General features: G+C 42.4%; 1 protein-coding gene across 2 annotated transcripts in view; it reads left to right on the top strand.

Moving 5' to 3' along the window:
- FAXC (failed axon connections homolog, metaxin like GST domain containing) overlaps positions 1-27,587 on the top strand; it is a 74,340-nt gene that overhangs the window by 42,984 nt on the left and 3,769 nt on the right. For both annotated transcript variants that reach the window (XM_068985378.1, XM_068985377.1), the window contains one exon: positions 9,004-9,120. In XM_068985378.1, the coding sequence (XP_068841479.1) occupies positions 9,004-9,120 (117 nt within the window). The remainder of the gene's footprint in view (positions 1-9,003; positions 9,121-27,587) is intronic.

The raw sequence follows: 27,587 nt of genomic DNA on the forward strand, positions 1-27,587 counted from the left end.
CACCCTGATGGCCAAACAAAACCTGCCATTAGAATCTGCTTCTGTTCAACTTTCTTAAAAGAAGGATCAGTTCCTTACAACAGAATTTGATTTTAAACTTCAACATGACATTGAATTCAGTCTGATGTGTTATTTTATTAACTAAATCATATTTGAGGGCAACCAGATAGTCTTTATTGAATAAAGAGAACAGCTGCCTCCTCTGTTGCCCAAATACAGAACAGCCAGGACAGAAATGAAATTAAGGAGAAAAGCCTCTTGGGAAGTGATTTGACTTGGGGTGCTCTGTATTCTTTACCTTTAGAAGGCGTAGTTGGGAAAGTGAAACTGGGGAGATACATAAAGCTTTTATACTCCTCAAATCTCACTATTTCAGTTAAATGTCTAATCAGACCCAAAACCAGCAATATTGCAGCAACTTCAAGAAAAGAGATAAATAAGAAGGCCCATCATCAGTGAGTCAGTAATGCTGCGTCATTGTTAGAGATGTCAGCTATGGTTCTTGAAGACTTCCAGAAGCTGCTGTTTAATGATACCAAATTATAATAATAAGTGAAGCTAATCAGGTATTTGCCTCCTCCTGGGAAATATTTTCCTACTCTAGATCTCCCATATATGGAATTTTTCTACAACTGCTGCAAGTCTTTTATCCCACTTCCTTAAAATTACAATGTATGTGCATGAATGCTTTGAGTGTGGAGTTCAGAAGGTGTTCAGACACATTAGTAGGAGGACTGAAGTTCAGAAGAGCAAGTGCAATCCTGTCCTTATAGTGGAGAATGTATGTGCATCCTTGTTTGATCCACAGGGAATTTTAAGAGCAGGGGCATTAACAAAGAGAAAATTGGGAGGAAGAGGTGAGATGGCAATTAGGGAAGGGGTCAAGATAATGCATGTACACTGAAAAAAATTTTCTTGTATGTTCCTCTAGAGAATTTTATAGATTATAGGAGTATCTAGTTGCCTTCCAGAATGCAGTCTGAGGAGCGATTAAATTTAGGGGCTTCTTCTGGTGCCCACCCCCACCTTAATTTTTTTCCCAGAGTGGAAGCCAGTTGGTGCAACTAGTGAATGTCAGAATGTTGTAAAAGTTAATGATTTTAATTCTGATATTTACCCATAAGGACAGTTAATAATCTCTTATATAAGATAGCACCTCCTATAGTTGAAAGAATCACACATTCAGTGATTTTAGAGTGTGCTGGGAATATGAGCAAGAGCTCTTTAAGAAGTGGCCTGTCCTGTTGTTTCTGACAAAGACAAGTCTGACCAGGAGTGTAAGAGACTAGAACGTAGATTTCCTGCAGCTTTCCGTCTGGGAGAGTCTCATGCAGAAAAAGAACTTCAAGTGTGTGTTCTTTGAAGGTTGGAAGGTTACTGGGATCTTGCCATCCTTGGGGAAGGTACTCAAAATCTTTCTTTCTCAATAGTCCTTAAAGTCTCAGTTAATTGAGAGAGGGACAATTAGAAAAGGAATGATATTGACATTGACTTCACTGGAATCATCTGCTTGTAAATCATATTGGTGCTCAAGTATAGGGGACACTAAGTAGGTGAAACATGTAATTATCATTTATTCTTAGACTAATAGAAAAATGAGTGCTTGAAAGTCATTTGACTATTAATCTTTAATTTCTCTCTAGAACAATATTTTCCAGCACAGCCAGTCTTTTCTCCACTTACAGCACTTGGAAATTTAGCTAAATGGCAGAAATGGAGCTGATAGTGGCCAGTAAAAGCTGGGAACAGAATTAGTAAAGGAGTAAGTAGATGAAATTCTGTGTTCATTTCTGTAGCTGCTTCCCAAACAGTCTGCTCACTACCCATAGTGATATGTGTGAAAACAAGTCATCAGTTTTTACCTAGAAGCATGTTAGTGGAGACTTAATTTTCCTAGGAAAGGGTGCTGTGCAGAGTTGTTGTTTAGTGTCTAAGTCATGTCTGACTCTTTGCAACTCCGTGGACTGTAGCCTGCCAGAATCTTCTGTCCTTGGTATTTCCCAGACAAGAACACTGGAATGGCTTGCCATTTCCTTCTCCAGGGGATCTTCCCGACCCAGGGATCAAATACGCATCTCTCGCATCTCCAGCATTGGCAGATGGATTCTTTACTACTGAGCCACCAGAGAATCCCTGCCATGTAGAGTAAATATGACCATAAATACTTTGTGTGCTTCCAGAGGAAAGATCTGGAATCAACAGTAGATGTCCCACGGAGACATATTTTGTCTCAGTATAAGGAACTGACTGGCCATAGAATTGCCTGCCTTGCCCAGGAAATGATGGATAAGTTCCTGGAGGGCTTGGGTTTGGGAACTGTCTGGTCAGAAAGTGGGTGAAGGGATTTCTACGTTGGGAGGAAAGTTGGACTGTTCTGCCCACAAATAGTACTTGTTCTGTTATTGGTGATGAGTGTAAAATAATTGCATATGTTAGAATAGCACCTTTTAGTTTGCAAAATGCTTTCACATTTTTACGCTTTAAAATCCTTACAGGAGTTCTCTATTCTAAGAAAGGACAGAGATCAAACATACTTAAATCTAGTTGCTGCTATTCTTGTTTAGTTATTCAGTTGTGTCCAACTCTTTTGCGACCCCACAGACTGTAGCCCGCCAGGCTCCTCTGTCCTCATGGGATTACCCAGGCAAGAATGCTGAAGTGAGTTGTCATTTCTACCTCCAATGGAGATCTTCCAGACCCAGGGATCTAACCTATTGGCAGGTGTTGGCAGGTGGATTCTTCACCGCTAAGCCACTAGGGATAAAGGTGGTTAATACTTCAGGCTATCAACACCTTATTTGCTGATTTCTACTATGATAGATATCAGATGGACAGAAAAGTCAAAGAGGGTTACCTGCCCTCAAGGAGATTAAACACTACTTGAGGAGATAGGACACACACATAAATGAGACTATGAGATGACATGTGTGAATTACCTAATGATTGATTCAGATGAGTGTTTCCCAAAGTGTGGTTCCTGGACCAGCAGCCTTAGCACTACCTGAGCTCTTGTTAGAAAGGCAGAGTCTTGAGTCCCACCCCTACCTACTGAATCTGAAACCTGGGGATTCGTGGGAGATAAATCAGTATTTTTTAAAAGTCCTCCAGGGGATCATGATGCATGCTCGAGTTTAAGAACACTGATATACTCTAGTCTAGACCAGCACTTACCAAACTTCAGTGTACGTGAGAGCCATCTGGAATAGCACTGTTCGAAGTGTGGTCCAAGAATTGCTGGCTCTCTAAGAATCACTGACCTGAAAGCTTGTTAAAACACAGATTCTCTCCCAGTCTCACTCTCAGTCATTTTGATTAAATAGGTAGCATTTGCGATGCTGATGCTGCTGGTCCCAAACTGCTCTTTGAGCAGCCCTGCTCTAAGCAGGTGTGCCTCTGAGGGTTGGCAGAGGAGAAGTGGTCGAGGACTGGACAGTGCAGGTAACCTTTCTGGAGTGGAGGAGGGAGCATGTGATCTGAGCCTTAAGGGAAGTGTTGAGTTAGACCAGTGGAGGTTATTGGAGGAGGGATGGGATGGGAGGTGGTGATGAGAGTACCACCAGCTTCTTCTGTGCATCTCTACACATGAAAATGAAGCTTGAGTTGTCTCATCACCCAAACCTTCTCCTTCAGTGCTTCAGAAATGCCCTTAATATTCTATTTTTGCTAAAACCCTCCAGTAGTGAGAACTGGACCCACTTGGGGACGCCTGGGCCCACTTGGGGAAGCCTGGGGATGCTACAGACTTGAGACTTTGACTTGGCCTTTTCATCTCTAAGCAGAATCTTATCTAAATTCAGTCTTTTTCTTAAAAATACTTCCTGCTAAGCTCAAAAGACCAAATTTGGAACCATTTGAGCAACATAAGGAATAATGAGAGTACTGGATTACAGGCCATACAGTAAAAGAAATATCGACAAGTGCATGTTTACATAAATAAATAATTGAATATGTCAGTAAAAGGGGGATGAAGGGAACAGTAGTATTTGAATCAATACATGTAGAAGTAATAGAGAAATAGAAAATCCTGATTAGGCAAACTCCACAGTATTTAGTTGTTTCAGTTGACGTCTACTGATGGATGCTAAAATTAGTGGGCCAAAGTTTGAGGAGAAACAGGATAGTGATACAGTCTCAAAGTTTCTCCCCCAAGGTTATTAACTGCAAAAGGAAAACTAGTAACATTACAGGGAAGAAACCTTATGGATACTACCATTACCACATGGTCAGGGTTAATATCTCCAGTGATAAGACATATGGACATTGTGGACCTCCTGATATGAAGCTCTGAGAAGGGGTATCAGGGGTCTCCAGAGAAATAAACCAATAGGAGATATACATCTAGATATCTGGATCTAGCCATGTCTGTTTCTCTTATATAATAAATTTATATGGGCTCATACAGTTATGGAGGCTGACAGATACCAAGACCTGCAGAGGGGGTTGGCAAGCTGGAGACCCAGGAAGGCTGATGGTGTAGTTCCAGTCAGATCTGGCTCAAGACCCTGGAAGAGCCAATGTTTCCATTTAAGTCTGAAGTCAGCAAAGGCCTCCGTCCTAGTTCAGAGGCAATCAGGCAGTAGGAATTTCCCCTTCCTCTGGGGAGAGTCAGCCCTTTTGTCATATGAAGATCTTCAACTAGCTGGAGGAAGCCCACCCACACTAGGGAGAGTGTTCTGCTTTACTCAGCCTATCACTTAAATGTTAATCTTGCCCACAACACCCTGATAGAAAATCCCAGAATAATGTTTGACCACATCACTTAGTCCCCCATGCAGTAGTCAGGTTGACATATGAAATAAGCATCACAAGAGCATTTGTAAATATGGATTACTGCTCTAATGATTAACCACCTTGGACAAACCCAAGTTGATGAACATTTTGCAAGATAGCTGATCAATATTCTCTAAAAATGTTGAGGTTATGAAAGACAAGGAGGGACTTTCCTGGTGGTCCAGTGGTTAAGCCTCTGTGCTCACTGTATGGGGTTCAATCTCCGGTCAGGGAGCTAAGGTCTTGTAGGGCATGGCTGTGTGGGTGGGGGGAGGTGGGGGTGTGTGACAAGGACAGACTGAGGAACTAAGGCGACCTGACAGCTACATGCAATGCGGGATCCTGAAGAAGAGAAGAACAGTAGTTGAAAAACCACTAAAATTTTAATGAAGAGTACAGCACAGTTAATTGAATTATATTGATGTTAATTTCTTAGTTTTGGTAAATATACTGAGGGACTTCCCTGGTGGCTCAGTGGTAAACAATCTGCCAGCAAGGCTGGAGATGCAGGCAGGAGACATGGATTTGACCCCTGGGTTGGGAAGATTCCCTGGAGAAAGGAAATGGCAACTCACTCCAGTATTCTTGCCTGGAGAATCCCAGTCCATGGGATTGCAAAAGGGTCCAACACAACTGGGTGACTAAACAGCGACAGCAACAATAAATGTACTGTGGTTACCTAGTTCAGTTCAGATCAGTCGCTCAGTCGTGTTCGACTCTTCGTGACCCCATGGACCACAGCATACCAGGCCTCCCTGTCCATCACCAGCTCCTGGAGTTTACTCAAGCTCATCTCCATTGAGTTGGTGATGCCATCCAACCATCTCATCCTCTGTCATCCCCTTCTCCTCCTGCCCTCAATCTTCCCCAGCATCAGGGTCTTTTCCAGTTAGTCAGTTCTTTGTATCAGGTGGCCAAAGTATTGGAGTTTCAGCTTCAGCATTAGTTCTTCCAATGAACACTCAGGACTGATCTCCTTTCGGATGGGCTGGTTGGATCTCCTTGCATTCCCAGGGACTCTCAAGAGTCTTCTCCAACACCACAGTTCAAAAGCATCAATTCTGCGGTGCTCAGCTTCCTTTATAGTCCAACTCTCATATCCATACATGACTACTGGCAAAACCATAGCCTTGACAAGACGGACCTTTGTTGGCAAAGTAATGTCTCTGCTTTTTAATATGCTATCTAGGTGGGTCATAACTTTTCTTCCAAGGAGTAAGCATCTTTTAAAATTTCATGGCTGCAGTCACCATCTGCAGTGATTTTCGAGCCCCTAAAAATGAAGTCAGCCACTGTTTCCACTGTTTCCCCCTCTATTTGCCATGAAGTGATGGGGCCAGATGCCATGATCTTAGTTTCCTGAATGTTGAGCTTTAAGGCAACTTTTTCACTTTCCTCTTTCACTTTCATCAAGAGGCTCTTTAGTTCCTCTTCACTTTCTGCCATAAGGGTGGTGTCATCTGCATATCTGAGGTTATTGATATTTCTCCCGGCAATCTTGATTCCAGCTTGTGCTTCCTCTAGCCCAGCATTTCTCATGATGTACTCTGCATAGAAGTTAAATAAGCAGAGTGACAGTATACAGCCTTGATGTACTCCTTTTCCTATTTGGCACCAATCTGTTGTTCCATGTCCAGTTCTAACTGTTGCTTCCTGACCTGCATACAGATTTCTCAAGAGGTTGCTTCCTGACCTGCATACAGATTTCTCAAGAGGCAGGTTAGGTGGTCTGGTATTCCCATCTCTTTCAGAATTTTCCACAGTTTATTATGATCCACACAGTCAAAGGCGTTGGCATAGTCAATAAAGCAAAAGTAGATGTTTTTCGGAAACTCTCTTGCTTTTTCGATGGTTACCTAAGCTGTCCATATTAGCAGAAGCTAGTTGAAGGGTATACTGCTGCTGCCTCTGCTAAGTCGCTTCAGTCGTGTCCGACTCTGTGTGACTCCATAGACGGCAGCCCAACAGGCTCCCCCGTCCCTGGGATTCTCCAGGCAAGGACACTGGAGTGGGTTGCCATTTCCTTCTCCGATGCATGAAAGTGGAAAGTGAAAGTGAAAGTGAATTCACTCAGTCATATCCGACTCTGTGTGACCCCATGGACTGCAGCCTACCAGGCTCCTCCATCCATGGGATTTTCCAGGCAAGAGTGCTGGAGTGGGGTGCCATTGCCTTCTCCGTGAAGGGTATACAGAAACTGCTATTTTTGTAACTTTTTTATGTCTAAAATTAACTAAAAAATTAATTAGGAAAGTTTTTTAAAAAGTTTCCTGCCATTGGGTACTCTGAGGACTTCTTAATAACAAAGAGTTTTTTATAATCTTTAAATTTATAACTGTAATGTGTGTGTATACATGGATAATTGTGTGTCTACCATGAATGCTAAATTCTATCCATTTTTTGAGGGAGGGGGCAAGTACCTTTAAAAACCCTTAGACTTTTGTTCCTTTCTCCTTCTATATTCTGTATTCCCTCCTGATCAAAAGCATCCTTTTGTAAACATTCACAGCTTAACCCTCCTGCTGTTCCTTGGGGTCTTTATCTCATAGATGAAGCTCTCTGTGGCAGCTTGTGCAGAGCAGAGAGTATCAGGCTGGGAGTCAAGAGACTGGGTGCTGGCATTTTTAGTCTGTTTCTGTTATTATTAATAACTCAGGGTCCTTCTAGCTTTAATGTTCTGAGCCAAAAAGTAAATTTGGGCTGAACGCTATATGTATTAGTTGATGTACAGATTCAAATGATTATATTTATCGTTGTTATTTTTCTTTTTTTTAATCAAGGTTTTATGTGCTCTATTTTTAGGTTTCCTAAGTTTTTATAAAACTCATGTTCATTTTTTCCTCTTGCTCCCCCAAATATTTGGAGTCTACAACAGACTTCACATTGTACTCTAGCATTTCCCTTAGACTCTTTCCTTTTAGCAGTTTAAGGAAATCGACGTTTCTGGGGGGCCAGGAAGCCATTGTAGCTCTCCTTTAACCCGTTTTCTTCCCTTTGAATCTGGGTCGTATGTGCAAAAGTGAAATTTGAAAGAGGGCTGTCTGAACTGACAGCTTCCATTGCCGTGAGATGGCTTGTGCTGGAAAGATGAATATAATTCATGAGATGGAGAGAAGTAGGGGGCACCTACGGGTTCTGGGAGGGCAGGGAGATGTGTGGGTGCAGCATGAGCAGAAGTGTAGCTGTGGGAGGCATGACGTGGGCTGGTGAATGGGGCTGTCCCAGGCCTGCCGGGTTAAAGAAGGGTGAGGGGCAAAGCCGGCATGTGGGTGGGAGCAGAATGTGATGAGTCTTGGACTGCAGGATGAGTTTGGACTATATTTCATAGCCCATTTCATAAATCATTAAAAGTTGTTGTGAAAGGCAGTGCCACTATGAAAAGAATGTCCTAGAAATTTAGCTTTGGGTGAGAAATGGAATAGACTGGAAAAACAGAAGGGCTCTTATCATGAGTGCTGGTATTTGATGAGTTACCCAGATCTGGTGCTAAGTGCTTCACATGTGTTATGAAATGTAATCCCCACAGTGGTCCTAGGAAATACCTTTAATATCATCTCCTTTTCCAGATGGGAGAACCGAGGCTTGGAGAGGTTGATTAATGAGCAGGCTTTCATAGTGAATAACAGTGGGACCAGGATGTGAAGGAGGATGGATCCAGTTCCTCCTGGGCCGCAGTTTTAAAGCTTCTCTTTGTTTGTTTCCTGTTGGTGCATAGTGGTGAGAACCTTGCCAAGACCATGGAGATATCATACAGAACCTTGCCTCCTCAAACTTCCTAAGTAGCTTAGGGTTCTGGTTCTCCTTGAGGAAATCTATTAATTTAATTAAGTAAGTGCCGAGGCTGGCTGTGCTTGACTTGAGATGGTTTAAGCGAATGTCCAGATGTTCTTAAGCATCTCAAGCTTTAACAACTAGAGCTGGAGACGAGGAGGTGCCTCTGGGGTTCTGGGGGTGATAAGTTCCCCCTTTTCTCCATGAACCCCCTCCCTCATCTGGTTACCTTGGTATGTTCCCAGTTATTTCCCTGCTGTGCTATCGTATCAGTTGATACATCACAGAATTCTTTGTTTTACTTTTGTTTCTAGTTTTTGGTAAAAGAAGGTGCATGCATTTGGTCTTGCAAAGCTTTTGATGCTCTGTTAGGCAGATGGATGATGGAAGATGCTGAATGCCATTGTGACTTAGCGGGACAGCAAGGGCCAGCAAAGTGACCTCTCTCTCTCTCTGCTGCAGGTGACAAGAAGTACATCATGGGGCCCAAGCTCTCCACCCTCGATGCTACTGTCTTTGGACACTTGGCCCAGGCGATGTGGACCTTACCTGGGACGAGACCTGAACGGCTGATTAAAGGCAAGCCCTGTGAAGCTCTCAGGTTTGGGGAATTGCTGGGGGCCGGGGGTGGGGACAGCACAGTGGAGAATTCTGAGCCCAAGCCTGTGAGCTTGGCTGTGCTTTGTGGAGACACCAGGCTGTGGTGTCCAGGGCCAAGGTTGGTTTTCTGTGTCAGGATCGGTAGAGGCAGAAGAGGAGAGATGGGGCTTCTCACCTGTCATCCTGCACAAACCATGTTCCTAGCAAAGCTGACACACATCCTGCCATGTTCTACACAAGGGCTTTTCTTCCAGCAGCCTACCTAGTGGATTTAATGCTTGTCACCGAAATAGGACTTAAATTCCCCTAGTGTCCTTGTTTTGTCAGCCTGCCTTAATTTCCTTTGGATGGTGGGGGCTTTCCAGTTTCTGGTTTATCCAGCGCTGCGGCACCTGAGGTTGGGTGGTCGTGATGGACTCACTGCCTATCTTGCATGCTCCTTTTGAGTACAGACTGGCCTCAGATAGTTCACTTGTGGATATAGGTACATAGGATTCTGTGTCACAAGTTCAAAACATTCCCTTCTATTCCAGTAAGGTGTCTGTAGATCATACCTGGAGAGTAGTAGAGCTGGAAAATTCAAGAACTTTGTGGGAAAATGAGGAAAAAATGTCAACAAATTCTTTGTAAGTTTGGTGCTGTGTGAGGTATTATTATTGATACTATATGTATGTTTTGACCAAAGAAATACAATCTTGTGTCTTTGTTGTGTGATCTTGATGTAGGCCTGTGAGAATTATAATTCTAAACTGGTGGAGTAAAAGTGGGCTGAATGGGGCCAGAGCTAGAGGATGAACATGTGTGTGGGGGTAGTGATGGGGATGGTTGCCAGGGGTCAAGTTCTTGTTGGCAGTGGGACAGGGAAAGTCAGCTCAACCTGGGTTGATGTTAAGGGACCAGATCTTCATGTGTGTTCGTTTGTGTGTGTGTGTGTGTGTGTGTTGGAGTGGAGTGTTGGAATATGAATGACTGCTGGGGCCTCTGAGAAAGGCTTCTTCTCCATGGATGAATGGAAAGCACTTTGAGTCATCTCTGGTTTGAAACAGTACCTAAGAAAGTACCTGGTGCTGGGAATGTGGGGATCAAGGTTCTATATTTTGGTTTGGGGAAGGGGAATGACAGAAGTTAATCAGGGCTTTTCTAGCTCAATCAGTAGAGCACGGGACTCAATTCCAGGGTCATGCGGTCAAGCCCCATGTTGGGTGGTTACTCTTCAATATTTGGGCTTCCCTGGTGGTTCAGACAGTAAAGAATCTGCCTGCAATGCAGGAGACCTGGGTTCAATCCCTGGGTTGGGAAGATCCCTTGCAAAAGAGAATGGTAACCCACTTCAGTGTTCTTGCCTGGAGATTCTGATAGCTTATAGTGAATGGTGCTGCCAGATTCGTGGTCTCCAAAGGAGAAGATTTAACTCTGGAACCAAAGACAATCTCAGTTACTCAAAAAGTTTTGTGTACTAAAGCAACGGGAATAGAGAAAGCTTCCAACAAGAGGCACTGGAAGAGGGCAGGAGAGTACCTGCCTCACAGATTTAAGTGAGGCCTTATATACTTCTCAACTAGCTGCTAAAAATAGATAAAAAGGATACCTCAAGATTGTAAGTTCCACCAGACACTTTCCCAGGGCATACCTCCTGAGATAACTTTGGCACAAGATTAGCCAGGGAGAATGGTTCCAGCAATGTCTCTGGGTGAGATATACTGTTGCTGTTAATCAGGGATACAAGTCTTGAGAAACAGATTCCCAGCCAAGATCTGTTACAATTATAATTATTAACAAAGAGTTTAAGAAAAGCATTTCCATGAGTAAGATGTTCTGTGTGATCATTAGTTCCTGGACCTAAAGAAAGGCCAGTTCTCAAATAAGATACATTGTTGCATAAGGCTCAAGGAAAGCATGAGCAGAGAATGTTCAGTTCAGTTCAGTTCAGTTCAGTCTCTCAGTCACTCAGTCCTGTCCGACTCTTTGCGACCCCATGAATAGCAGCATGCCAGGCCTCCCTGTCCATCACCAACTCCTGGAATTCACCCAAGTTCATGTCCATCGAGTTGGTGATGCCATCCAGCCAGCTCATCCTCTGTCGTCCCCTTCTCCTCCTGCCCCCAATCCCTCCCCAGCACCAGAGTCTTTTCCAGTGAGTCAACTCTTCGCATGAGGTGACCAAAGTATTGGAGTTTCAGCTTCAGTGTCAGTCCTTCCAATGAACACCCAGGACTGATCTCCTTTAAAATGGACTGGTTGGCTCTCCTTGCAGTCCAAGGGACTCTCAAGAGTCTTCTCCAACACCACGGTTCAAAAGCATCAATTCTTCTGCCCTCAGCTTTCCAGTCCAACTTTCACATCCATACATGACCACTGGAAAAACTATAGCCTTGACTAGATGGACCTTAGTCGGCAAAGTAATGTCTCTACTTTTTAATATGCTATCTAGGTTGGTCATAACTTTCCTTCCAAGGAGTAAGCATCTTTTAATTTCATGGCTGCAATCACCATTTCCAGTGATTTTGGACCCCCCCAAATAAAGTCTGACATTGTTTATGAAGTGATGGGACCAGATGCCATGATCTTAGTTTTCTGAATGTTGAGCTTTAAGCTAACTTTTTCACTCCTCTTTCACTTTCATCAAGAGGCTTTTGAGTTCCTCTTCACTTTCTGCCATAAGGGTGGAGTCATCTGCATATCTAAGGTTATTGATATTTCTCCTGGCAATCTTGATTCCAGCTTGTGCTTCCCCCAGCCCAGCATTTCTCATGATGTACTCTGCATATAAGTTAAATAAGCAGGGTGACAATATACAGCCTTGATGTACTCCTTTTCCTATTTGGAACCAGTCTGTTGTTCCATGTCCAGTTCTAACTGTTGTTTCCTGACCTGAATATAGGTTTCTCAAGAGGCAGGTCAGGTGGTCTGTTATTCCCATCTTCCTGAAAGGGCTTTGGACTGCCTGCCCAAGCTTTAATTCTTTCATTCCTCCCTTTTTCTTGTAGGAGAATATGGTTGCCAGGGAAAGGGGTGGAGAAATCGTTCCGTAACTTCTTCCTGCTGGTAAGGGGCACAGACTCTAAATTGTTGAGGCAACATACTCTCCTTACCCTCATATTGAGGGTCTCTGACCCAGGGGTCCTGAGTAATAGCTAGAGGAGGCAGTAAAAACTATAGAAGCATGAACAATCATTAGTAACTTAAATGTCTCAAGCTGCTTAGGTACAAAGTTAATTATACAGTTACAGATATAAGGAGCGAACGATGATTACGATTATTACAGTCACGATGATTACGATTATTACAAGAATAAGATGATTACGATTATTACAGTCACGATAGTTTACCACTAAGGAGAGCTTCTAAGTCAAGATTGTATCTGTGAGAAGAGTGGAACATCAGGAGAGTCCATTTTGAAGAGTGACCAGAATCTCTGCATCACGGTTACTTTGTCTGGGAAGCCATTGTATCCTTTAGAAAGAATAAACTAGATAAGTAGATTAAAAAGCAGAGAGTAAATATCAGTAAAAGAATTATTGTAATCAGCAGTCCAAGGAAGAGTCAAAGAATCAGGTTACATTTGGTAGTAACTTTGATCCTGGTCCAGATAGAGTCAACACTTGTGGAGCCATTTGGCATGTTCATATACATTTTCAGTGTAGGTATCACAGACCCAGTTAGAAGTAGTTGAAAGAATGACAACCTGAATCTTAACAGACAAAATAAATATTACCATTTCTTTTTAGAAGAATGAGTCTGAATCCCAGTGTAGACAGCTATTTTAGGGAGACTTATAGCCAGGTAGCGGAGAAGGCAATGGCACCCCACTCCAGTACTCTTGCCTGGAAAATCACATGGACGGAGGAGCCTGGTAGGCTGCAGTCCATGGGGTTGCTGAGTCGGACATGGCTGAGCGACTTCACTTTCACTTTTCACTTTCACGCATTGGAGAGGGAAATGGCAACCCACTCCGGTGTTCTTGCCTGGAGAATCCCAGGGACGGGGGAGCCTGGTGGGCTGCCATCTATGAGGTCACACAGAGTCAGACATGACTGAAGCGACTTAGCAGCAGCATAGCCAGGTAGCCAGTTGTCTAAGTTTGTCCAAGTAGGCTTTAGCCTCTTATTGTGGTATTAACATATAAGCCAAAGTAGTTGTCACCACTGACAATTTTAGCATTTTTTTAGGTATGAGAAGATGCAAGAATTTGGGTTCAAGAAAATCTTTACCTGAAAATATCTAACTGTCTGAAGGCCTGTTTTGTCCATTTTTCCAGAGCACAGAGTGAGTGCCTAAATTCTGATTTCCACCCTGAATTCCATTCAGGACATGTTGACGGTCAACAGCTGTGTGTTCATGAGTTAATCTTTGTAGATGCCAATGGCAAGTGCCAGTTTCCAGTTTCAGGACCCCTTTATGGCCATGAGTTTGACCCTAGTTTGGGGGGCATTTCATGACCACCTTGTCCCACAGTGCTGGGAAGGCTCATTCCCAGATCTGTCAAAGATTTCACCGATGGGCCACTCAACGTGCTGTTATTGGACTAGGCCCTGTGAGTAGCAAAAGTCTCTAGACCTCACCTGTCTCACTAGTCTCTTGGTCCAGGAAAACATTCCTTCTTGTTGCTTCTTCTCATATACAGAGTCACACCATTATAACTACGGGTTTCATATGGAACTGTGACTTGGTCACACACTTGATAATGTAAGGGACAGTACTTCTTGAAACAGGCAACATAGAAAGCAATATAGTTAGCAGTAATAGTAAAATCATAACTTAAGTCAAGAACTTCCATTAGGTATAGCCCAGTGACATCTCCAGGTCATCTGACCTAGTTTGTTAAATGACTACAGCCTGTTGTTAATCTCCTGGTTGCATATCCTGGAGCATTTGATCTTTATTCAAAGACTGGTTACTGAGATAAGCTTTAGAGACAGCTCAGAGTGTTCTTTTTAATAACTTAATTAAACCTCTTGGCAGTGTAACATAACTGCAAGGAACTATGTCAGAAGTGACTTTTAGTAAATATAGACCTTAATTAACAACTACAACTTAATATTTAGGGAGACATAATAGATGCCGTAGGCCTGACATCAGTTTGGTGGATTTTTCTTTTAGAGCTCCCCAGTATACTTTGAGATTTCTGTATGTATCCAGAAACAGTCTTTTTTACCTTGATGAGGCTGTTGAGAACCCAAATGTCTCCAGTTTCTCGAGGGACGAGGCAGAGAAAAAAGAAAAATGTTTTAATTTTACCCACAGATGTAAATCACTAAATTGTTTTAAAGCATCAGTAACTTAAGGAGAGAGCTTCTTTATCTCTGAAAACAAAGATTAGAAGCCAGTAATATGTCAGACAGAAAGTCATGAAAATTGTAGTCATATTTAGCAGTCTATTCAATCTCATGTAACCTAGCCTTTGTTCTGTCATCCTTGCCCTACGACCGAGGACATCAGTGAAAACGATAGTCTCCAAGAAGCTTGTGAAGTTTCTTGCCAATGTCTGTACTACCTGTCCAGCAAAGTGGGTGCCCCAGTCACTGGAGACTGTAGAAAACATATTTTAGACATTTTTTCTCCATTGTGAGATACTAACCCTGAAGCCAGGAAAGGCTTTATCATATCAAATAAAAGTGAAGTTTGTCGGGGAGCTAAGAAAAGCCAAGTGGCTGTCTTGGATTTCCCATAACCCCAACTATTTAGTTTATAGCCATTGTTTATCTGTTTTAAGTTCCCCGCTGCTGCTGCTAAGTCGCTTCAGTCGTGTCCGACTCTGTGCGACCCCATAGACGGCAGCCCACCAGGCTCCCCCGTTCCTGGGATTCTCCAGGCAAGAACACTGGAGTGGGTTGCCATTTCCTTCTCCATAAGTTCCCTGATGAGGGGTTAATTTTTGTAGAAGCAGAATGAGCTTTGTCTATGTGTGCCATAGTCTGTCATCAAAAGCCACATTTAAAGAAAACTTTGTTCTTTTAACAGGAAGAGAAAACCAAATTCCAGATTGGTACCAGCTTTTATTCACTGTGAAACAATAGTTATTCACTTAGTCAAAGTAACAATAAAAGGTTTCAAAGACAGTTTAATGTCTTAAGAAGCTTGTATCATGCACAAAACTCTCTTCCCCTTGCCACAAAGCTTTTTTATACTTCTGGGTTATTTTATTTGCCCATTCAGAGAACAGCCACCTGTAAGTTTAGATTTACTTCCTTTCCCTTGATAGAATGTAATTCCCTTCCTTATGCCTTTTTATTGAAAACACACATCCTACTTTCTTTCAGCAACCATGACCTGTACTTTATATCATCATTTTGTAGCATAGTAAATATAAATCACCCAAAGCTATATCATTTGGAAAAGTATCTTCACAATGTCTGTGTTAATTAGATCAATAAACAAACATCAATACCAGGTATCAACTCAATAGTGAATATTTACCAGTTCACACAAGCCTGAAATTCGTTTTAGTTTAATTTTTTTTGAATTTAGAATTGATTGATTTGTAAGCACTTACTTCCCTTTAGGCCAATTAAATAGAGCTTATTGACCAATTAGCCTTTAGCAATGTTGTCCAAGGATGGAGACACACACTGGGACACACAGAAACCTCACAGTTTTCTGCTTGAAAGTTAAAATGTCTGTTTGCCTTTTTTTCCTTTGGCCCGAAATTCTACCAGTTTGCTCATGGCTGGAGTCCCAGAAAGAATAGGCTGTGTATCTCAAGGACATGATAAGAGATAACTTCAGAGGTTTTTCCCAGGCATGTTTTTATTTCTCAGGCAGGGTTGGAGCTTCAAAAAAAAAGAATTTTAATAAACCAGCTTTTTCCTAATTGCACAAACAAAAAGAACCGGTTTTGCATTTTCAAAAAGATTTCATTTTAACCAGTTTCCTCCAGAATCTAAAGAATATCGTGGCCATTCAGTATCAAAAATGTCATCTCTCTTTCTTGTAGTCATAGTTCCATAGCTAAAATTTAAACCAGAGAGTGTTCAAATTGGCTCTAATGACAGGGCTAGCCTGACTGATAAGGTGTTGTCCCAGCAGGGATTGTCTCTCCGGGTAGGTGAGGGGTTTTCTTAAAGAAAGCCTGTTTAGAAGGGGCTTTTTAGGCTCTGGGGATCAAACTTATCCCAGTTTTTCAAGATACAATTCAAAGGGGTGGTTCTGGAACTGTTAGCTACCATCTGTAAGAGAGAAAAAGCAGCACCCAGTGTCGTGGCTTTTTCCTACCAGAGGCATCCCTCCCTGCTCTAGATGGGAGTGGAGCCAGGTCTTCCACCTAAGCTTCCTTCCCTGGCTGGAGTTAACCTGTCCTTACCAGCGCAGGTGTCCCACTGTCGTCCCTCCCGCTTCTACCACCGAGGAGGGGTGGAGATGCACCAGGGGTAGACCTGATGGCATCCCAGATTGATGTCGAGTTCCTCGCCGTTAAAACCTCTGCCTGATTTCTGCTCCTCCTCTGAGGCCACCGGGGTAGAGCAGAGTAGCCTTCCAGAACGCCTCCCAAGCTAAGACCGCTAGGGGAAACACCCATCTTCCGTGTGCCTGTGTACATTCCTGAGCATATTCCTGACCACAGTAGAAGCAGTAAGTTATAAAGGGCTGAACGGAAAAGCCAAGATGTCCCTTCTGAGAGCTTCCATATCAGCCTGTGTGATAAAAAAGGAGGTGATGGAGGGCTGGCCTGCTAGGAAAAGAATAATCTTTCATGTTCATGGAGTGTCAGGGTCAACCTTTCTATTCCTGTCCAGTGATTGTATGAAAAGAATATCTAAAGAGTTGAGACAAGGCTCACTGGAGGGCTTTCTTTGGTCCACTAAGAGCTTGCATTACTAAGGGAAGAAGCCCATTGCATTTCCAATCTGCCCAGATCTGGGGTTCCCTGATCTGAGTCCTCAGAAATCTCATGTTCACCAGTAAGGCATCCATCCATGCAGTCCGGAGGCATGGCCATAACAAGAACTCACCTCTGGGTCTCTGGGGTCAGGAGGGTGATTTTCAGTCTGAGAGATGTCCCTGGAGCTAGAGCTCCACTTAGCTCCCTAGTGTGTTCCCGCCTGCAGTGTCCTGTAAAACTTGGAATGGTGGTCTGGCTAGAAAAACTCAGTAACAGCATGGGTTGTAAGTCTCCTGACAGTCTGCAGTCTGGCACGCTAGGTTAGTACCTTGAATTCCTCAAGCAGTTATGAAAGCAGTCAGAGAGACCAGGAAAGGCTGACCAGGGAAAAGAAGTTCGGTCCACACTCTTCATCCACTTTTGGCCGTTCCCCTCATGAGGACATTGGGTGCCTCTTGACACTGCCTCAGTATAACCCCCCGACAGGCATACTGCCATATGAGGATCACCATGGAACCATGGAGCAGGACACAGCTCTTGCTTCTTGCACATTCACACAGACAGGCACACTGAGTTAGCAAAGTAGAGACTTTACATTAAAAGAGCAAAAGAGTCCCAGCTCTGAACATTCTTACCTTGTGTTGAAGATCCCGGACGAGACCCCAGGATGATAGCTTACAGTGAACAGTGTTGCCAGATTCATGGTCTCCGAAGGAGAAGATTTAAGTCTGGGACCAAAGACAGTTTCAGTCACTCAGAGCTTTGTGTAGATTTTGTTAAGGTAATGGGGATAGAGAAAGCTTCCAGCAAGAGGCATTGGAAGGGGGTAGGAGAGTACCCGCCTCACTAGCTTAAGCAGGGTCCTATATACTTCTCAACTAGCCGCTAAGAATAGATAAAAAGAATACCTCAAGGTTGTAAGAGTTCCACGAGACCCTTTCTCAAGGCATACATCCTGAGATAACTTTGGCACAAGATTAGCCAGAGAGAACGGTTCTGGCAAAGTCTCTGGGTGAGATATACTATTGCTGTGTCATCAGAGGTACAAGTCTTGAGAAACAGGTTTCCAGGCAAGATTTGTTATAATTATAATCATTAACACAGAGTCTAAGAAAAGCATTTCCATGAGTAAGACACTGTGCTGTGATCATTAGTTGGGACCTAAAGAAAGGCCAGTTTTCAGGTAAGATACATTGTTGCACAAGGCTCAAGGAAAGCAGGAGCAGAGGATGTTCAGCTCCTCCTTATAGGGCCTTGGACTGCCTGCCTAAGCTTTACCTCTTTCAGTTCCATGGGCAGAGGAGCCTGATGGGCAACAGTCCATGGGGCTGCAAAGAGTTGGACATGACTGAGAAACTAAGGCTTTTCACTTTACATACCCTGACTGAGAGACTGGGGGTATACATGAGATCACCAGTGAATAACATATGTAATACTCATAATTAATGTTGGATGGATGGATGGGACCAAGCAAGGCAAAAGCATACAAGAAACTGAGGCAGGTGAGCAGTCATGTGTGGTAGTCACGGGTGGGTGGGTAGGGAGGATGGTGAAGGCTGTAACTGTGTGTGTGTGTGTACTCACGTGTATGCCCAGAGGTTCAGACCAGGCTAATGGCAGCAGGAGTATGCTCCAGACTGGTGGGGATAGGACTTCAGATAACACATTACCAGGCTTAGTTGGAGGGAATCAGGCATTTGTTGAAGGTCTTCTGAAACTACCACTAAGTGGGGGTGAGGATAGTATGGGCTTATATTTAATTTCCTAGATAATCAGCATGAAGATATTCCTTGTCTTGTGATATGTTGGGAATTATCTGAATTGAATATTCAATTCATAAGTTGACTATCAGATTGGTGATGCTTGTAGCACTTAAAATAGTTTCTCTTTAATGTAATCACGTTTTCCATGGTGGTCTAAAAGATACTGATTCCTTTTAGTTCATTTAGGAGTGTGTTTTGTATATACTCTCTCTTCCTGTTACTTCCTACTCGGTCCTTCCATTTCCCTACACACCTGTGAATACAAACACACATTTACTTGCTGGGGTCCAGCCCCAGTGGATCCAGGGAATTCGAAGCGGAGATGGCGTTGGCGTCTGAGGATTAATTGCTTAATTAAAGATATGGAGGGAGATTAGAAAGAAATAGTGTAGTAGGAAAATTAGTGGGGAAAAAGAGGCTGAATAACTTGGTTTACTTGGAAAACCAATAAAACTCCAAGACAAGGAGTTTGCACCACCTATGTAGGCCACTGGTGCCCACTTGAATAGCGGAGGGTGCCCTGCCTTGGGCTCCCTCTTGCGTGGGTCTTAGAAGCCAGGGCAAGTAAGTATACATGGTGAGCCTCCACGCTCCAGGTGGGAATTCAGCCAGAAAAGAAGAGAATGAGAGGAGACCACACGGGGGAGACCAGTCTTTCCAGGAACTGGTCCGTTTCTTTATTTTCCAGGTCCACTTTTATACTTTCAGTTGTACATAGAGATAAATGTGTTCTCAGCATATCTTTGTTCTTACAAGGGTCTCACATTTGTTTTACAATATCTTCTGGTCTGGAGACTGATTAACATTTTATGGCCCCACCTTTCTTTCTATTGATAAAGGTTAATCGATCAGAAAACTTGTCTCCCCTTAAGATCTATTTAGTCTTCAGTTCAGTTCAGTTCAGTCGCTCAGTCGTGTCCGACTCTTTGCGACCCCATGAATCGCAGCACACCAGGCCTCCCTGTCCATCACCATCTCCTGGAGTTCACTCAGACTCACGTCCATCGAGTCCGTGATGCCATGCAGCCATCTCATCCTCGGTCGTCCCCTTCTCCTCCTGCCCCCAATCCCTCCCAGCATCAGAGTCTTTTCCAATGAGTCAACACTTTGCATGAGGTGGCCAAAGTACTGGAGTTTCAGCTTTAGCATCATTCCTTCCAAAGAAATCCCAGGGTTGATCTCCTTCAGAATGGACTGGTTGGATCTCCTTGCAGTCCAAGGGACTCTCAAGAGTCTTCTCAAACACCACAGTTCAAAAGCATCAATTCTTCAGCGCTCAGCCTTCTTCACAGTCCAACTCTCACATCCATACATGACTACTGGAAAAACCATAGCCTTGACTAGATGGACCTTAGTTGGCAAAGTAATGTCTCTGCTTTTGAAGATACTATCTAGGTTGGTCATAACTTTTCTTCCAAGGAGTAAGCATCTTTTAATCTCATGGCTGCAATCACCATCTGCAGTGATTTTGGAGCCCCCAAAAATAAAGTCTGACACTGTTTCTACTGTTTCCCCATCTATTTCCCATGAAGTGATGGGACTGGATGACATGATCTTTGTTTTCTGAATGTTGAGCTTTAAGCCAACTTTTTCGCTCTCCTCTTTCACTTTCATCAAGAGGCTTTTTAGTTCCTCTTCACTTTCTGCCATAAGGGTGGTGTCATCTGCATATCTGAGATTATTGCTATTTCGCCTGGCAATCTTGATTCCAGCTTGTGTTTCTTCTAGTCCAGCGTTTCTCATGATGTACTCTGCATATAAGTTAAATAAGCAGGGTGACAATATACAGCCTTGACATACTCCTTTTCCTATTTGGAAGCAGTCTGTTGTTCCATGTCCAGTTCTAACTGTTGCTTCTTGACGAGCATACATATTTCTCAAGAGGCAGGTTAGGTGGTCTGGTATTCCCATCTCTTTCAGAATTTTCCACGGTTTATTGTGATCCACACAGTCAAAGGCTTTGGCATAGTCAATAAAGCAGAAATAGATGTTTTTCTGGAACTCTCTTGCTTTTTCCATGATCCAGCGGATGTTGGCAATTTGATCTCTGGTTCCTCTGCCTTTTCTAAAACCAGCTTGAACATCAGGGAGTTCACGGTTCACATGTTGCTGAAGTCTGGCTTGGAGAATTTTGAGCATCAGTTTACTAGTATGTGAGATGAGTGCAATTGTGCGATAGTTTGAGCATTCTTTGGCATTGCCTTTCTTTGGAATTGGAATGAAAACTGACCTTTTCCAGTCCCGTGGCCACTGCTGAGTTTTCCAAATTTGCTGGCATATTGAGTGCAGCACTTTCACAGCATCTTCTTTCAGGATCTGAAACAGCTCAACTGTAATTCCATCACCTCCACTAGCTTTGTTCGTAGTGATGCTTTCTAAGGCCCACTTGACTTCAGATTCCAAGATGTCTGGCTCTAGATTAGTGATCACATCATCATGATTATCTGGGTCATGAAGATCTTTTTTGTACAGTTCTTCTGTGTATTCTTCCCACCTCTTTTTAATATCTTCTGCTTCTGTGAGGTCCATACAATTTCTGTCCTTTATCGAACCCATCTTTGCATGAAATGTTCCCTTGGTATCTCTAATTTTCTTGAAGAGATCTCTAGTCTTTCCCATTCTGTTGTTTTCCTCTATTTCTTTGCACTGATCCCTGAAGAAGGCTTTCTTATCTCTTCTTGCTATTCTTTGGAACTCTGCATTCAGATGCTTGTATCTTTCCTTTTCTCCTTTGCTTTTTGCCTCTCTTCTTTTTATAGCTATTTGTAAAGCCTCCCCAGACAGCCATTTTGCTTTTTTTGCATTTCTTTTCCATGGGGATGGTCTTGATCCCTGTCTCCTGTACAATGTCACGAACATCATTCCATAGTCCATCAGGCACTCTATCTATCAGATCTAGGCCCTTAAATCTATTTCTCACTTCCAGTGTATAATCATAAGGGATTTGATTTAGGTCATACCTGAATGGTCTAGCGGTTTTCTCTACTTTCTTCAATTTGAGTCTGAATTTGGTAATAAGGAGTTCATGATCTGAGCCACGGTCAGCTCCTGGTCTTGTTTTTGTTGACTGTATAGATCTTCTCCATCTTTGGCTCCAAAGAATATAATCAATCTGATTTCGGTGTTGACCATCTGGTGATGTCCATGTGTAGAGTCTTCTCTTGTGTTGTTGGAAGCGAGTGTTTGCTATGACCAGTGCATTTTCTTAAGATAGTGATAAAGTTATATTTTTACATAGCAGGGACACAGTGATTTATAACAAAGAAAGAGGAGTACAGTGATCTATAACAAAAGAGAAAATTCATTAACTCAAAAAGTCTAGTGTTGCTAACATCAAAACTACTATATTTCTTTTTCTACATTCCAGTTACATTGATTATCATACTCCCCAGTGCCTAAGGATATGGAGGCCTGGCAGCAATCATTAACTCAGCAATGAAACCCCTCACCAACATAATTTCTAACTAACTCGCTAATACTATACTAATAATTTTCTAACTTCTCAAGAGAATCTGTTTTTAGAAAGTTTAAAGCATCTCGTGCCTCTCACGGTTGGGAGGCTGTAAACAATCACATGTGGCCGGATAATCCTGTCAGGCAGGCTAGAGAACCATCAGAGGAGTTTTTGGACTGAAACATGCCCAGGAGATTTGTTAACTGGGGTCCTAAGTTAACTCCTTTACAGAGAGAGGTGGTGGGGGGTAGCCCCCCTGTAATGTCAGAAGTATAGGTGAAAGGCATAATGCAGCAAGGCAGGCTAACTCTGGTTTTGGGGGCAGATGTACGAGCAGATTCAGCGAGGCTCCCTTAAGGCTCGACTCGCCTTTGCCTGTCGGGCCCCTTAACCTCATGACCTTTGCCACGGGCGGGACTCCTCGTGCTGGCTCCCGGCATGTACTCACATAGTTGTATACATACTGACTTATTCACACACTTATACTTTTACCCACGTGCGTACACATACCCTGTACACATACAGTCACATGCCCTATGCACACAGGCACTACATTTGGCGCCTGAACAACACAAGTTTGAATTGCACAGGTCACTTATATGTGGGTATTTTTCAATAGTGATGACTATGGTGCTACACAATCCATGGTTGGTTGAATCCACGAATGTGGAGGAACCTTGGATATAGAGGACTGACTATAAGTTCTACGTGAATTAACCCCCACTTTGTTCAAGGGTCAAGTGTATGAGGTCATCTGTTATTTTAGAAGTATTTAGGCATCTAATATCAGTAGAACCCTTAGATTGTACAGAATCCCTTCTTAAAGAAATGAGGCATCTTTTACTGATTTATTTATGACTTGGCGGTTTCCTCTGTTACTTCCTGGAGGGACTTGAGGCATTTAGTATTCTTTTTAAAGAAATGATTGGTGCTTTTGGAGAATTGATTTTGAGTCTCACTTGGAGATGCACACACTGGGAGAATCTGATGCCATCATCTGCAGAGCATAGTTGGCTCATAGTTGCAGGCACTTTGATTCTTAAAACAAGTTAGTAGCTTCCAGCTCTCCTTGGGGACTGGAGGAGCACAAGTCGTTCAAGTTCACAGTGACTCTTTAAAACTCATTTCAGTCATTATTCCAAGCCGCTTCTAAGCCTTTGATCAGAGCTGCTAGTGCAGGCCAGCTACTAATCTGGTCTCAGCTTTTTTTTCTGCCTTTGCTTTTTCTGTGGTGGAGACTTTCCCAAGAAGTAACAAGAGGAAGGAGAAGTAGAAACAAACCACCAGGCGCCTGGATAACGGAGAACTGGCTCACACCCAGGGATGCAAGTGGCTTGCATCTGGCGATTTTCTGCTGTAGCTTTGGGACAGCCAGGGCGACACTGTCCTTGCCCCCTGTGTGAGGGCGTGTGTATAAATATTAGCTTTTTGGGAGTTCCCTGGCAGTCCAGTGGTTAAGACTCCATGCTTCCATTTCAGGGGGCAAGGGTTGGATCCCTAGTCAGGGAATTAAGATTTTGCATACCTCATGGTGCAATCAAAAAGTTTAAAAAAATTAGCTTTTTGATCCTAGATATTATTTACAATATCTAGTTACACAAACTACTCCAGGAAACATCCAGAATAGTGAGAAATTTTCCTTAATTTCGGTGAGTAGGAGGACAGACTTTGAACATTTGACAGTTCTTAAAATATATATAGTATGTCTGTGCATGATATGAAATATTTCCTGACTGGAAAAATTTAGAAAAGATAAAGAATTTTTAAAAAAGATTATTAATAACTTGTGACCCTAACACCCACGGAAAGCTTCTGTTAACATTGTAGTATGTTTCTTCATCTTTTATCAAGTACATGTGTGTATATATGTTTCAAAATTGAGATCATTATATTGAAATAGTTATATCCTGCAGTTTGCAGTTTTTGATTAACTGTATTATGGGCATTTCCTTTGTCATTAAATATTCTTTAAAACAGTGTAGTTAGTAGTTGCAAGATATCCTATCCTACAGCTGCACTGTAATTTATGTGATTAATCTTTTTCTGGACTTGTGGGTGGTTTGTTTTACTTTTCTTTAGTTTTGGCTGCACTAAGTCTTCATTGCTACATGCCAGCTTCTCTGCTTTCAGTGGTCAGGCTTCTCATTGCAGTGGTTTCTCCTGTTGCAGAGCACGGACTCTAGAGTGTGCAGGCTTTATTAGTTGTGGCTCAAGGGCTCCAGAGCACAGTCTCAGTAGCTGTGGCACACAGGCTTAGGTGCCCCAGGGCATGTGGAATTTTCCTGGGCCAGGGACTGAACCCATGTCCCCTGCACGGGCAAGTGGATTCTTTACCACTGGACTACTGGGAAGGTCTCTTGCTGGTGATTTTAAATAATTTTTACTAACATTCTATAGTGAATATTGTATATTTATTATATATATATATATAAATTTCTAGCTAAATTTCTAGTTGGGGAATCACTGTCTCAAAGGGTGCAAACTCTTGGTCTACACAGCTAAATTGCTTTCTAGAAGGACTGTTTCAATTTATATTCTCACCAGCAGTGTCTGGAAGTACCTCAGATGGAATGGAATTGCTGTATCATATGGTAGTTTTATTTTTAATTTTTGAGTAACCTCCACGTTGTTTTTCATAGTGGCGGCACTGATTTACATTCCCAGCAACAGTGAATGAGGGTTCCCTTTTCTCCACATGCTCACCTATACTTGTTATTTCTTGTCTTTTTCAGCAACTCTTTTAATATGGAGTCACATTTGATATTTTGATCGGAGTATCCTTACTAAAGAATTGCATGTGGATTTGGCCCGCTTGAACACAGGCGTGGAACATGTAGAGCCTGGAAAGTAAAACAGCAAAAGGGAAAGGGTTTTGCCACTCTGCTGCTCGCCCTGGGGAGCCAGATCAAAGTCAAAGAACCTAATGCTATTTTTCTGAATTTGTAAGAAACACAGCCCTCCATTGTTTTTGTTATTTGGTTGTGACCCCGTGGGCTGCAGCATGCCAGGCCTCCCTGTCCCTTACCATCTCCTGGAGTTTGCTCAAACTCATGTTCATTGAGTTGGTGATGCCATCCAACCATCTCATCCTCTGTCGTTCCCTTCTCCTCCTCCCTTCAATCTCGCCCAGCATCAGGGTCTTTTCCAGTGAGTCAGTTCTTTGAATCAGGTGGTCAAAGTGTTAGAACTTCAGCTTCACCATCAGTCCTTCCAGTGAATAGTCAGGGCTGATTTCCTTTAGGAATTGACTGGTTTGATTTCCTTGCTGTCCAAGGTGGGGCTCTCAAGAATCTTCTCCAACACCACAGTTTGAAGGCATCAATTCTTCTGTGCTCAGCCTTTTTTATTGTCCAGCTCTCACATCCATACATGACTACTGGAAAAATCATAGCTTTGACTAGATGGACCTTTGTGTTTTAAGAAAAACCCTGTTCAGCAGATTTTCTATCAATAATTATTTATTGTACTTGGATGTATTCTTTGCTTATTTTTTTGACAGATTATAAGATAGAAAGAATGCTGGAATCCTTGAAAAACATGCATGTATATACTCACCCCATATCTTACTGTTCTCTATTTGGAGGTGTTTAGGAAGAGGTCATGGGGGAATCTGGGTCTTGGGAAAGGGTTGGCTTGAGTGACCTTTGCTGGTGTTTGTATTTTTAGATCTGTGAATTAGCTTCAGGGAGACTGGGAAAGGGGGCAGGGTGTCCTCATTGCCACATTCAAGTTTGATAAGAACTCTTCTAAAGAGGAAATGTTCAGCGTCCTTGCTGCTCGTATGATACAGGGTTAAAGGAAGCAACCACGGGCATAGCTGGCACCCAGCACAAGAATGGAGCAGGGAGGTGCTGAGTGAACACCTTGAAAACAGTGTGTGTGGCCCCATTTTCTAGATATTGGCTGGTTAAGGGTCCAAGGCTGCAGCAGTGCTGGGAGGAGCTGGAGTGATACAGGAAAATGAAATGAGTCACTTTTTCCAAAGAGTGGGGAATATTTCCATTAGCGAAACTTCAAGAGAAAAGTTCTTTATTCTGTCTGGGAGTGTCCTCGGGGTTAAGGGCCATTTGGTTTTCTGATAATAACCTCTCCTGTCTGAAAATATTAATAACCTCTCATTAGTCATTTTACTAATTTATTTTATTGGACTTTTAAATTAAAATGTAATACACAATTGTCACAATAAGTTGAATTAGGCAGGTGTGTTTTAAAAGATTTATCATCTCCTCACCTATATTATGTATGTGTGCTAAGACTGCTTCAGTCATGTCTGACTCTGTGTGACCCCATGGACTGTAGCCCATGCCCTCCTTCAGGGCATTTTCACCACCCAGGGATCGAACCCATGTCTCTTAGGCTCCTGCATTGGCAGGCAGATTCTCAACCATTAGCACCACCTTCCTGTAGAATATTGTGCAGCTATTAAAAAGATATAGTATTCTATTTAGTGAAAAAATTATAATGTATATAGTGCAATCCCACTGTTTATTTTTAAAATAATAAAACAAAAAAGACAGTTAGATACATGTATGTAGATTTGTATATGAAAAATAAAGGCACAGATGTCCAAAATCACTCTCATAGAAAACCAAGATTAGCAATCTGAAGTGAACCCTTCTATGCTTTTTATTTTTCATATACAAATTTACATACATATATATAACTGTTTTTGTATTATTTTAAAACCAAATGGAATTACATCATATACATTACTTTATAATTTTTTTTTTGCTAAATAGAATATTTTTTTAATAGCTGCACAATATTCTATAGGGTTGATATAACAAATATCAGTCAATCCTTATTGGATATTCAGGCTGTTTCCATCTTTGTTTTCTTTCTCTTTTTTTCATTGATATAATACTACATTCAACATCCATGTGCATCTATCTTTACATACCGATGCTTTTATTTTAGTAGAATAGAGTACTAAAAGTAGAGTCCTGAGCCACCATATAAGTGCATTTAAAATTTCAGTAGGTAACATCAGATTACTTTCCTGAAAAGCTTTTAACAATTTATACTTCCACCAACCATGTTGTACAATGTCTGACTGTCCACACTGGATGGTATCAGGCTTCAGTTCTTACCAGCCTGATAGGTGATATTATCTGTTTGTTGAGTACCCTTTGAGAAAAAAAAACCTCCTGTTTTAAAAAATTATTTCACGAAGTTTACATCTTCAGTATAGGCATTTATGTTAACATGAGCATATCACACACACAGTACACATATACCCTGTTTCTACTGCTGACTTTTTTCATTCTTTTTGGCTGGTAGCATGTTGAGTGGATCTGCTGGTGGAGGATCTATGCATAAGAAGGGACTGGCAAATCCAGATAAAGGGAGAATTGAAGTGTAAATTTTCACTCTTTGCTTCACTCTTTTTATCAGGGCCAGGATATGAGGA

Source organism: Capricornis sumatraensis, chromosome 13 (assembly GCF_032405125.1).
Source record: "Capricornis sumatraensis isolate serow.1 chromosome 13, serow.2, whole genome shotgun sequence".
Taxonomy (NCBI): domain Eukaryota; kingdom Metazoa; phylum Chordata; class Mammalia; order Artiodactyla; family Bovidae; genus Capricornis; species Capricornis sumatraensis.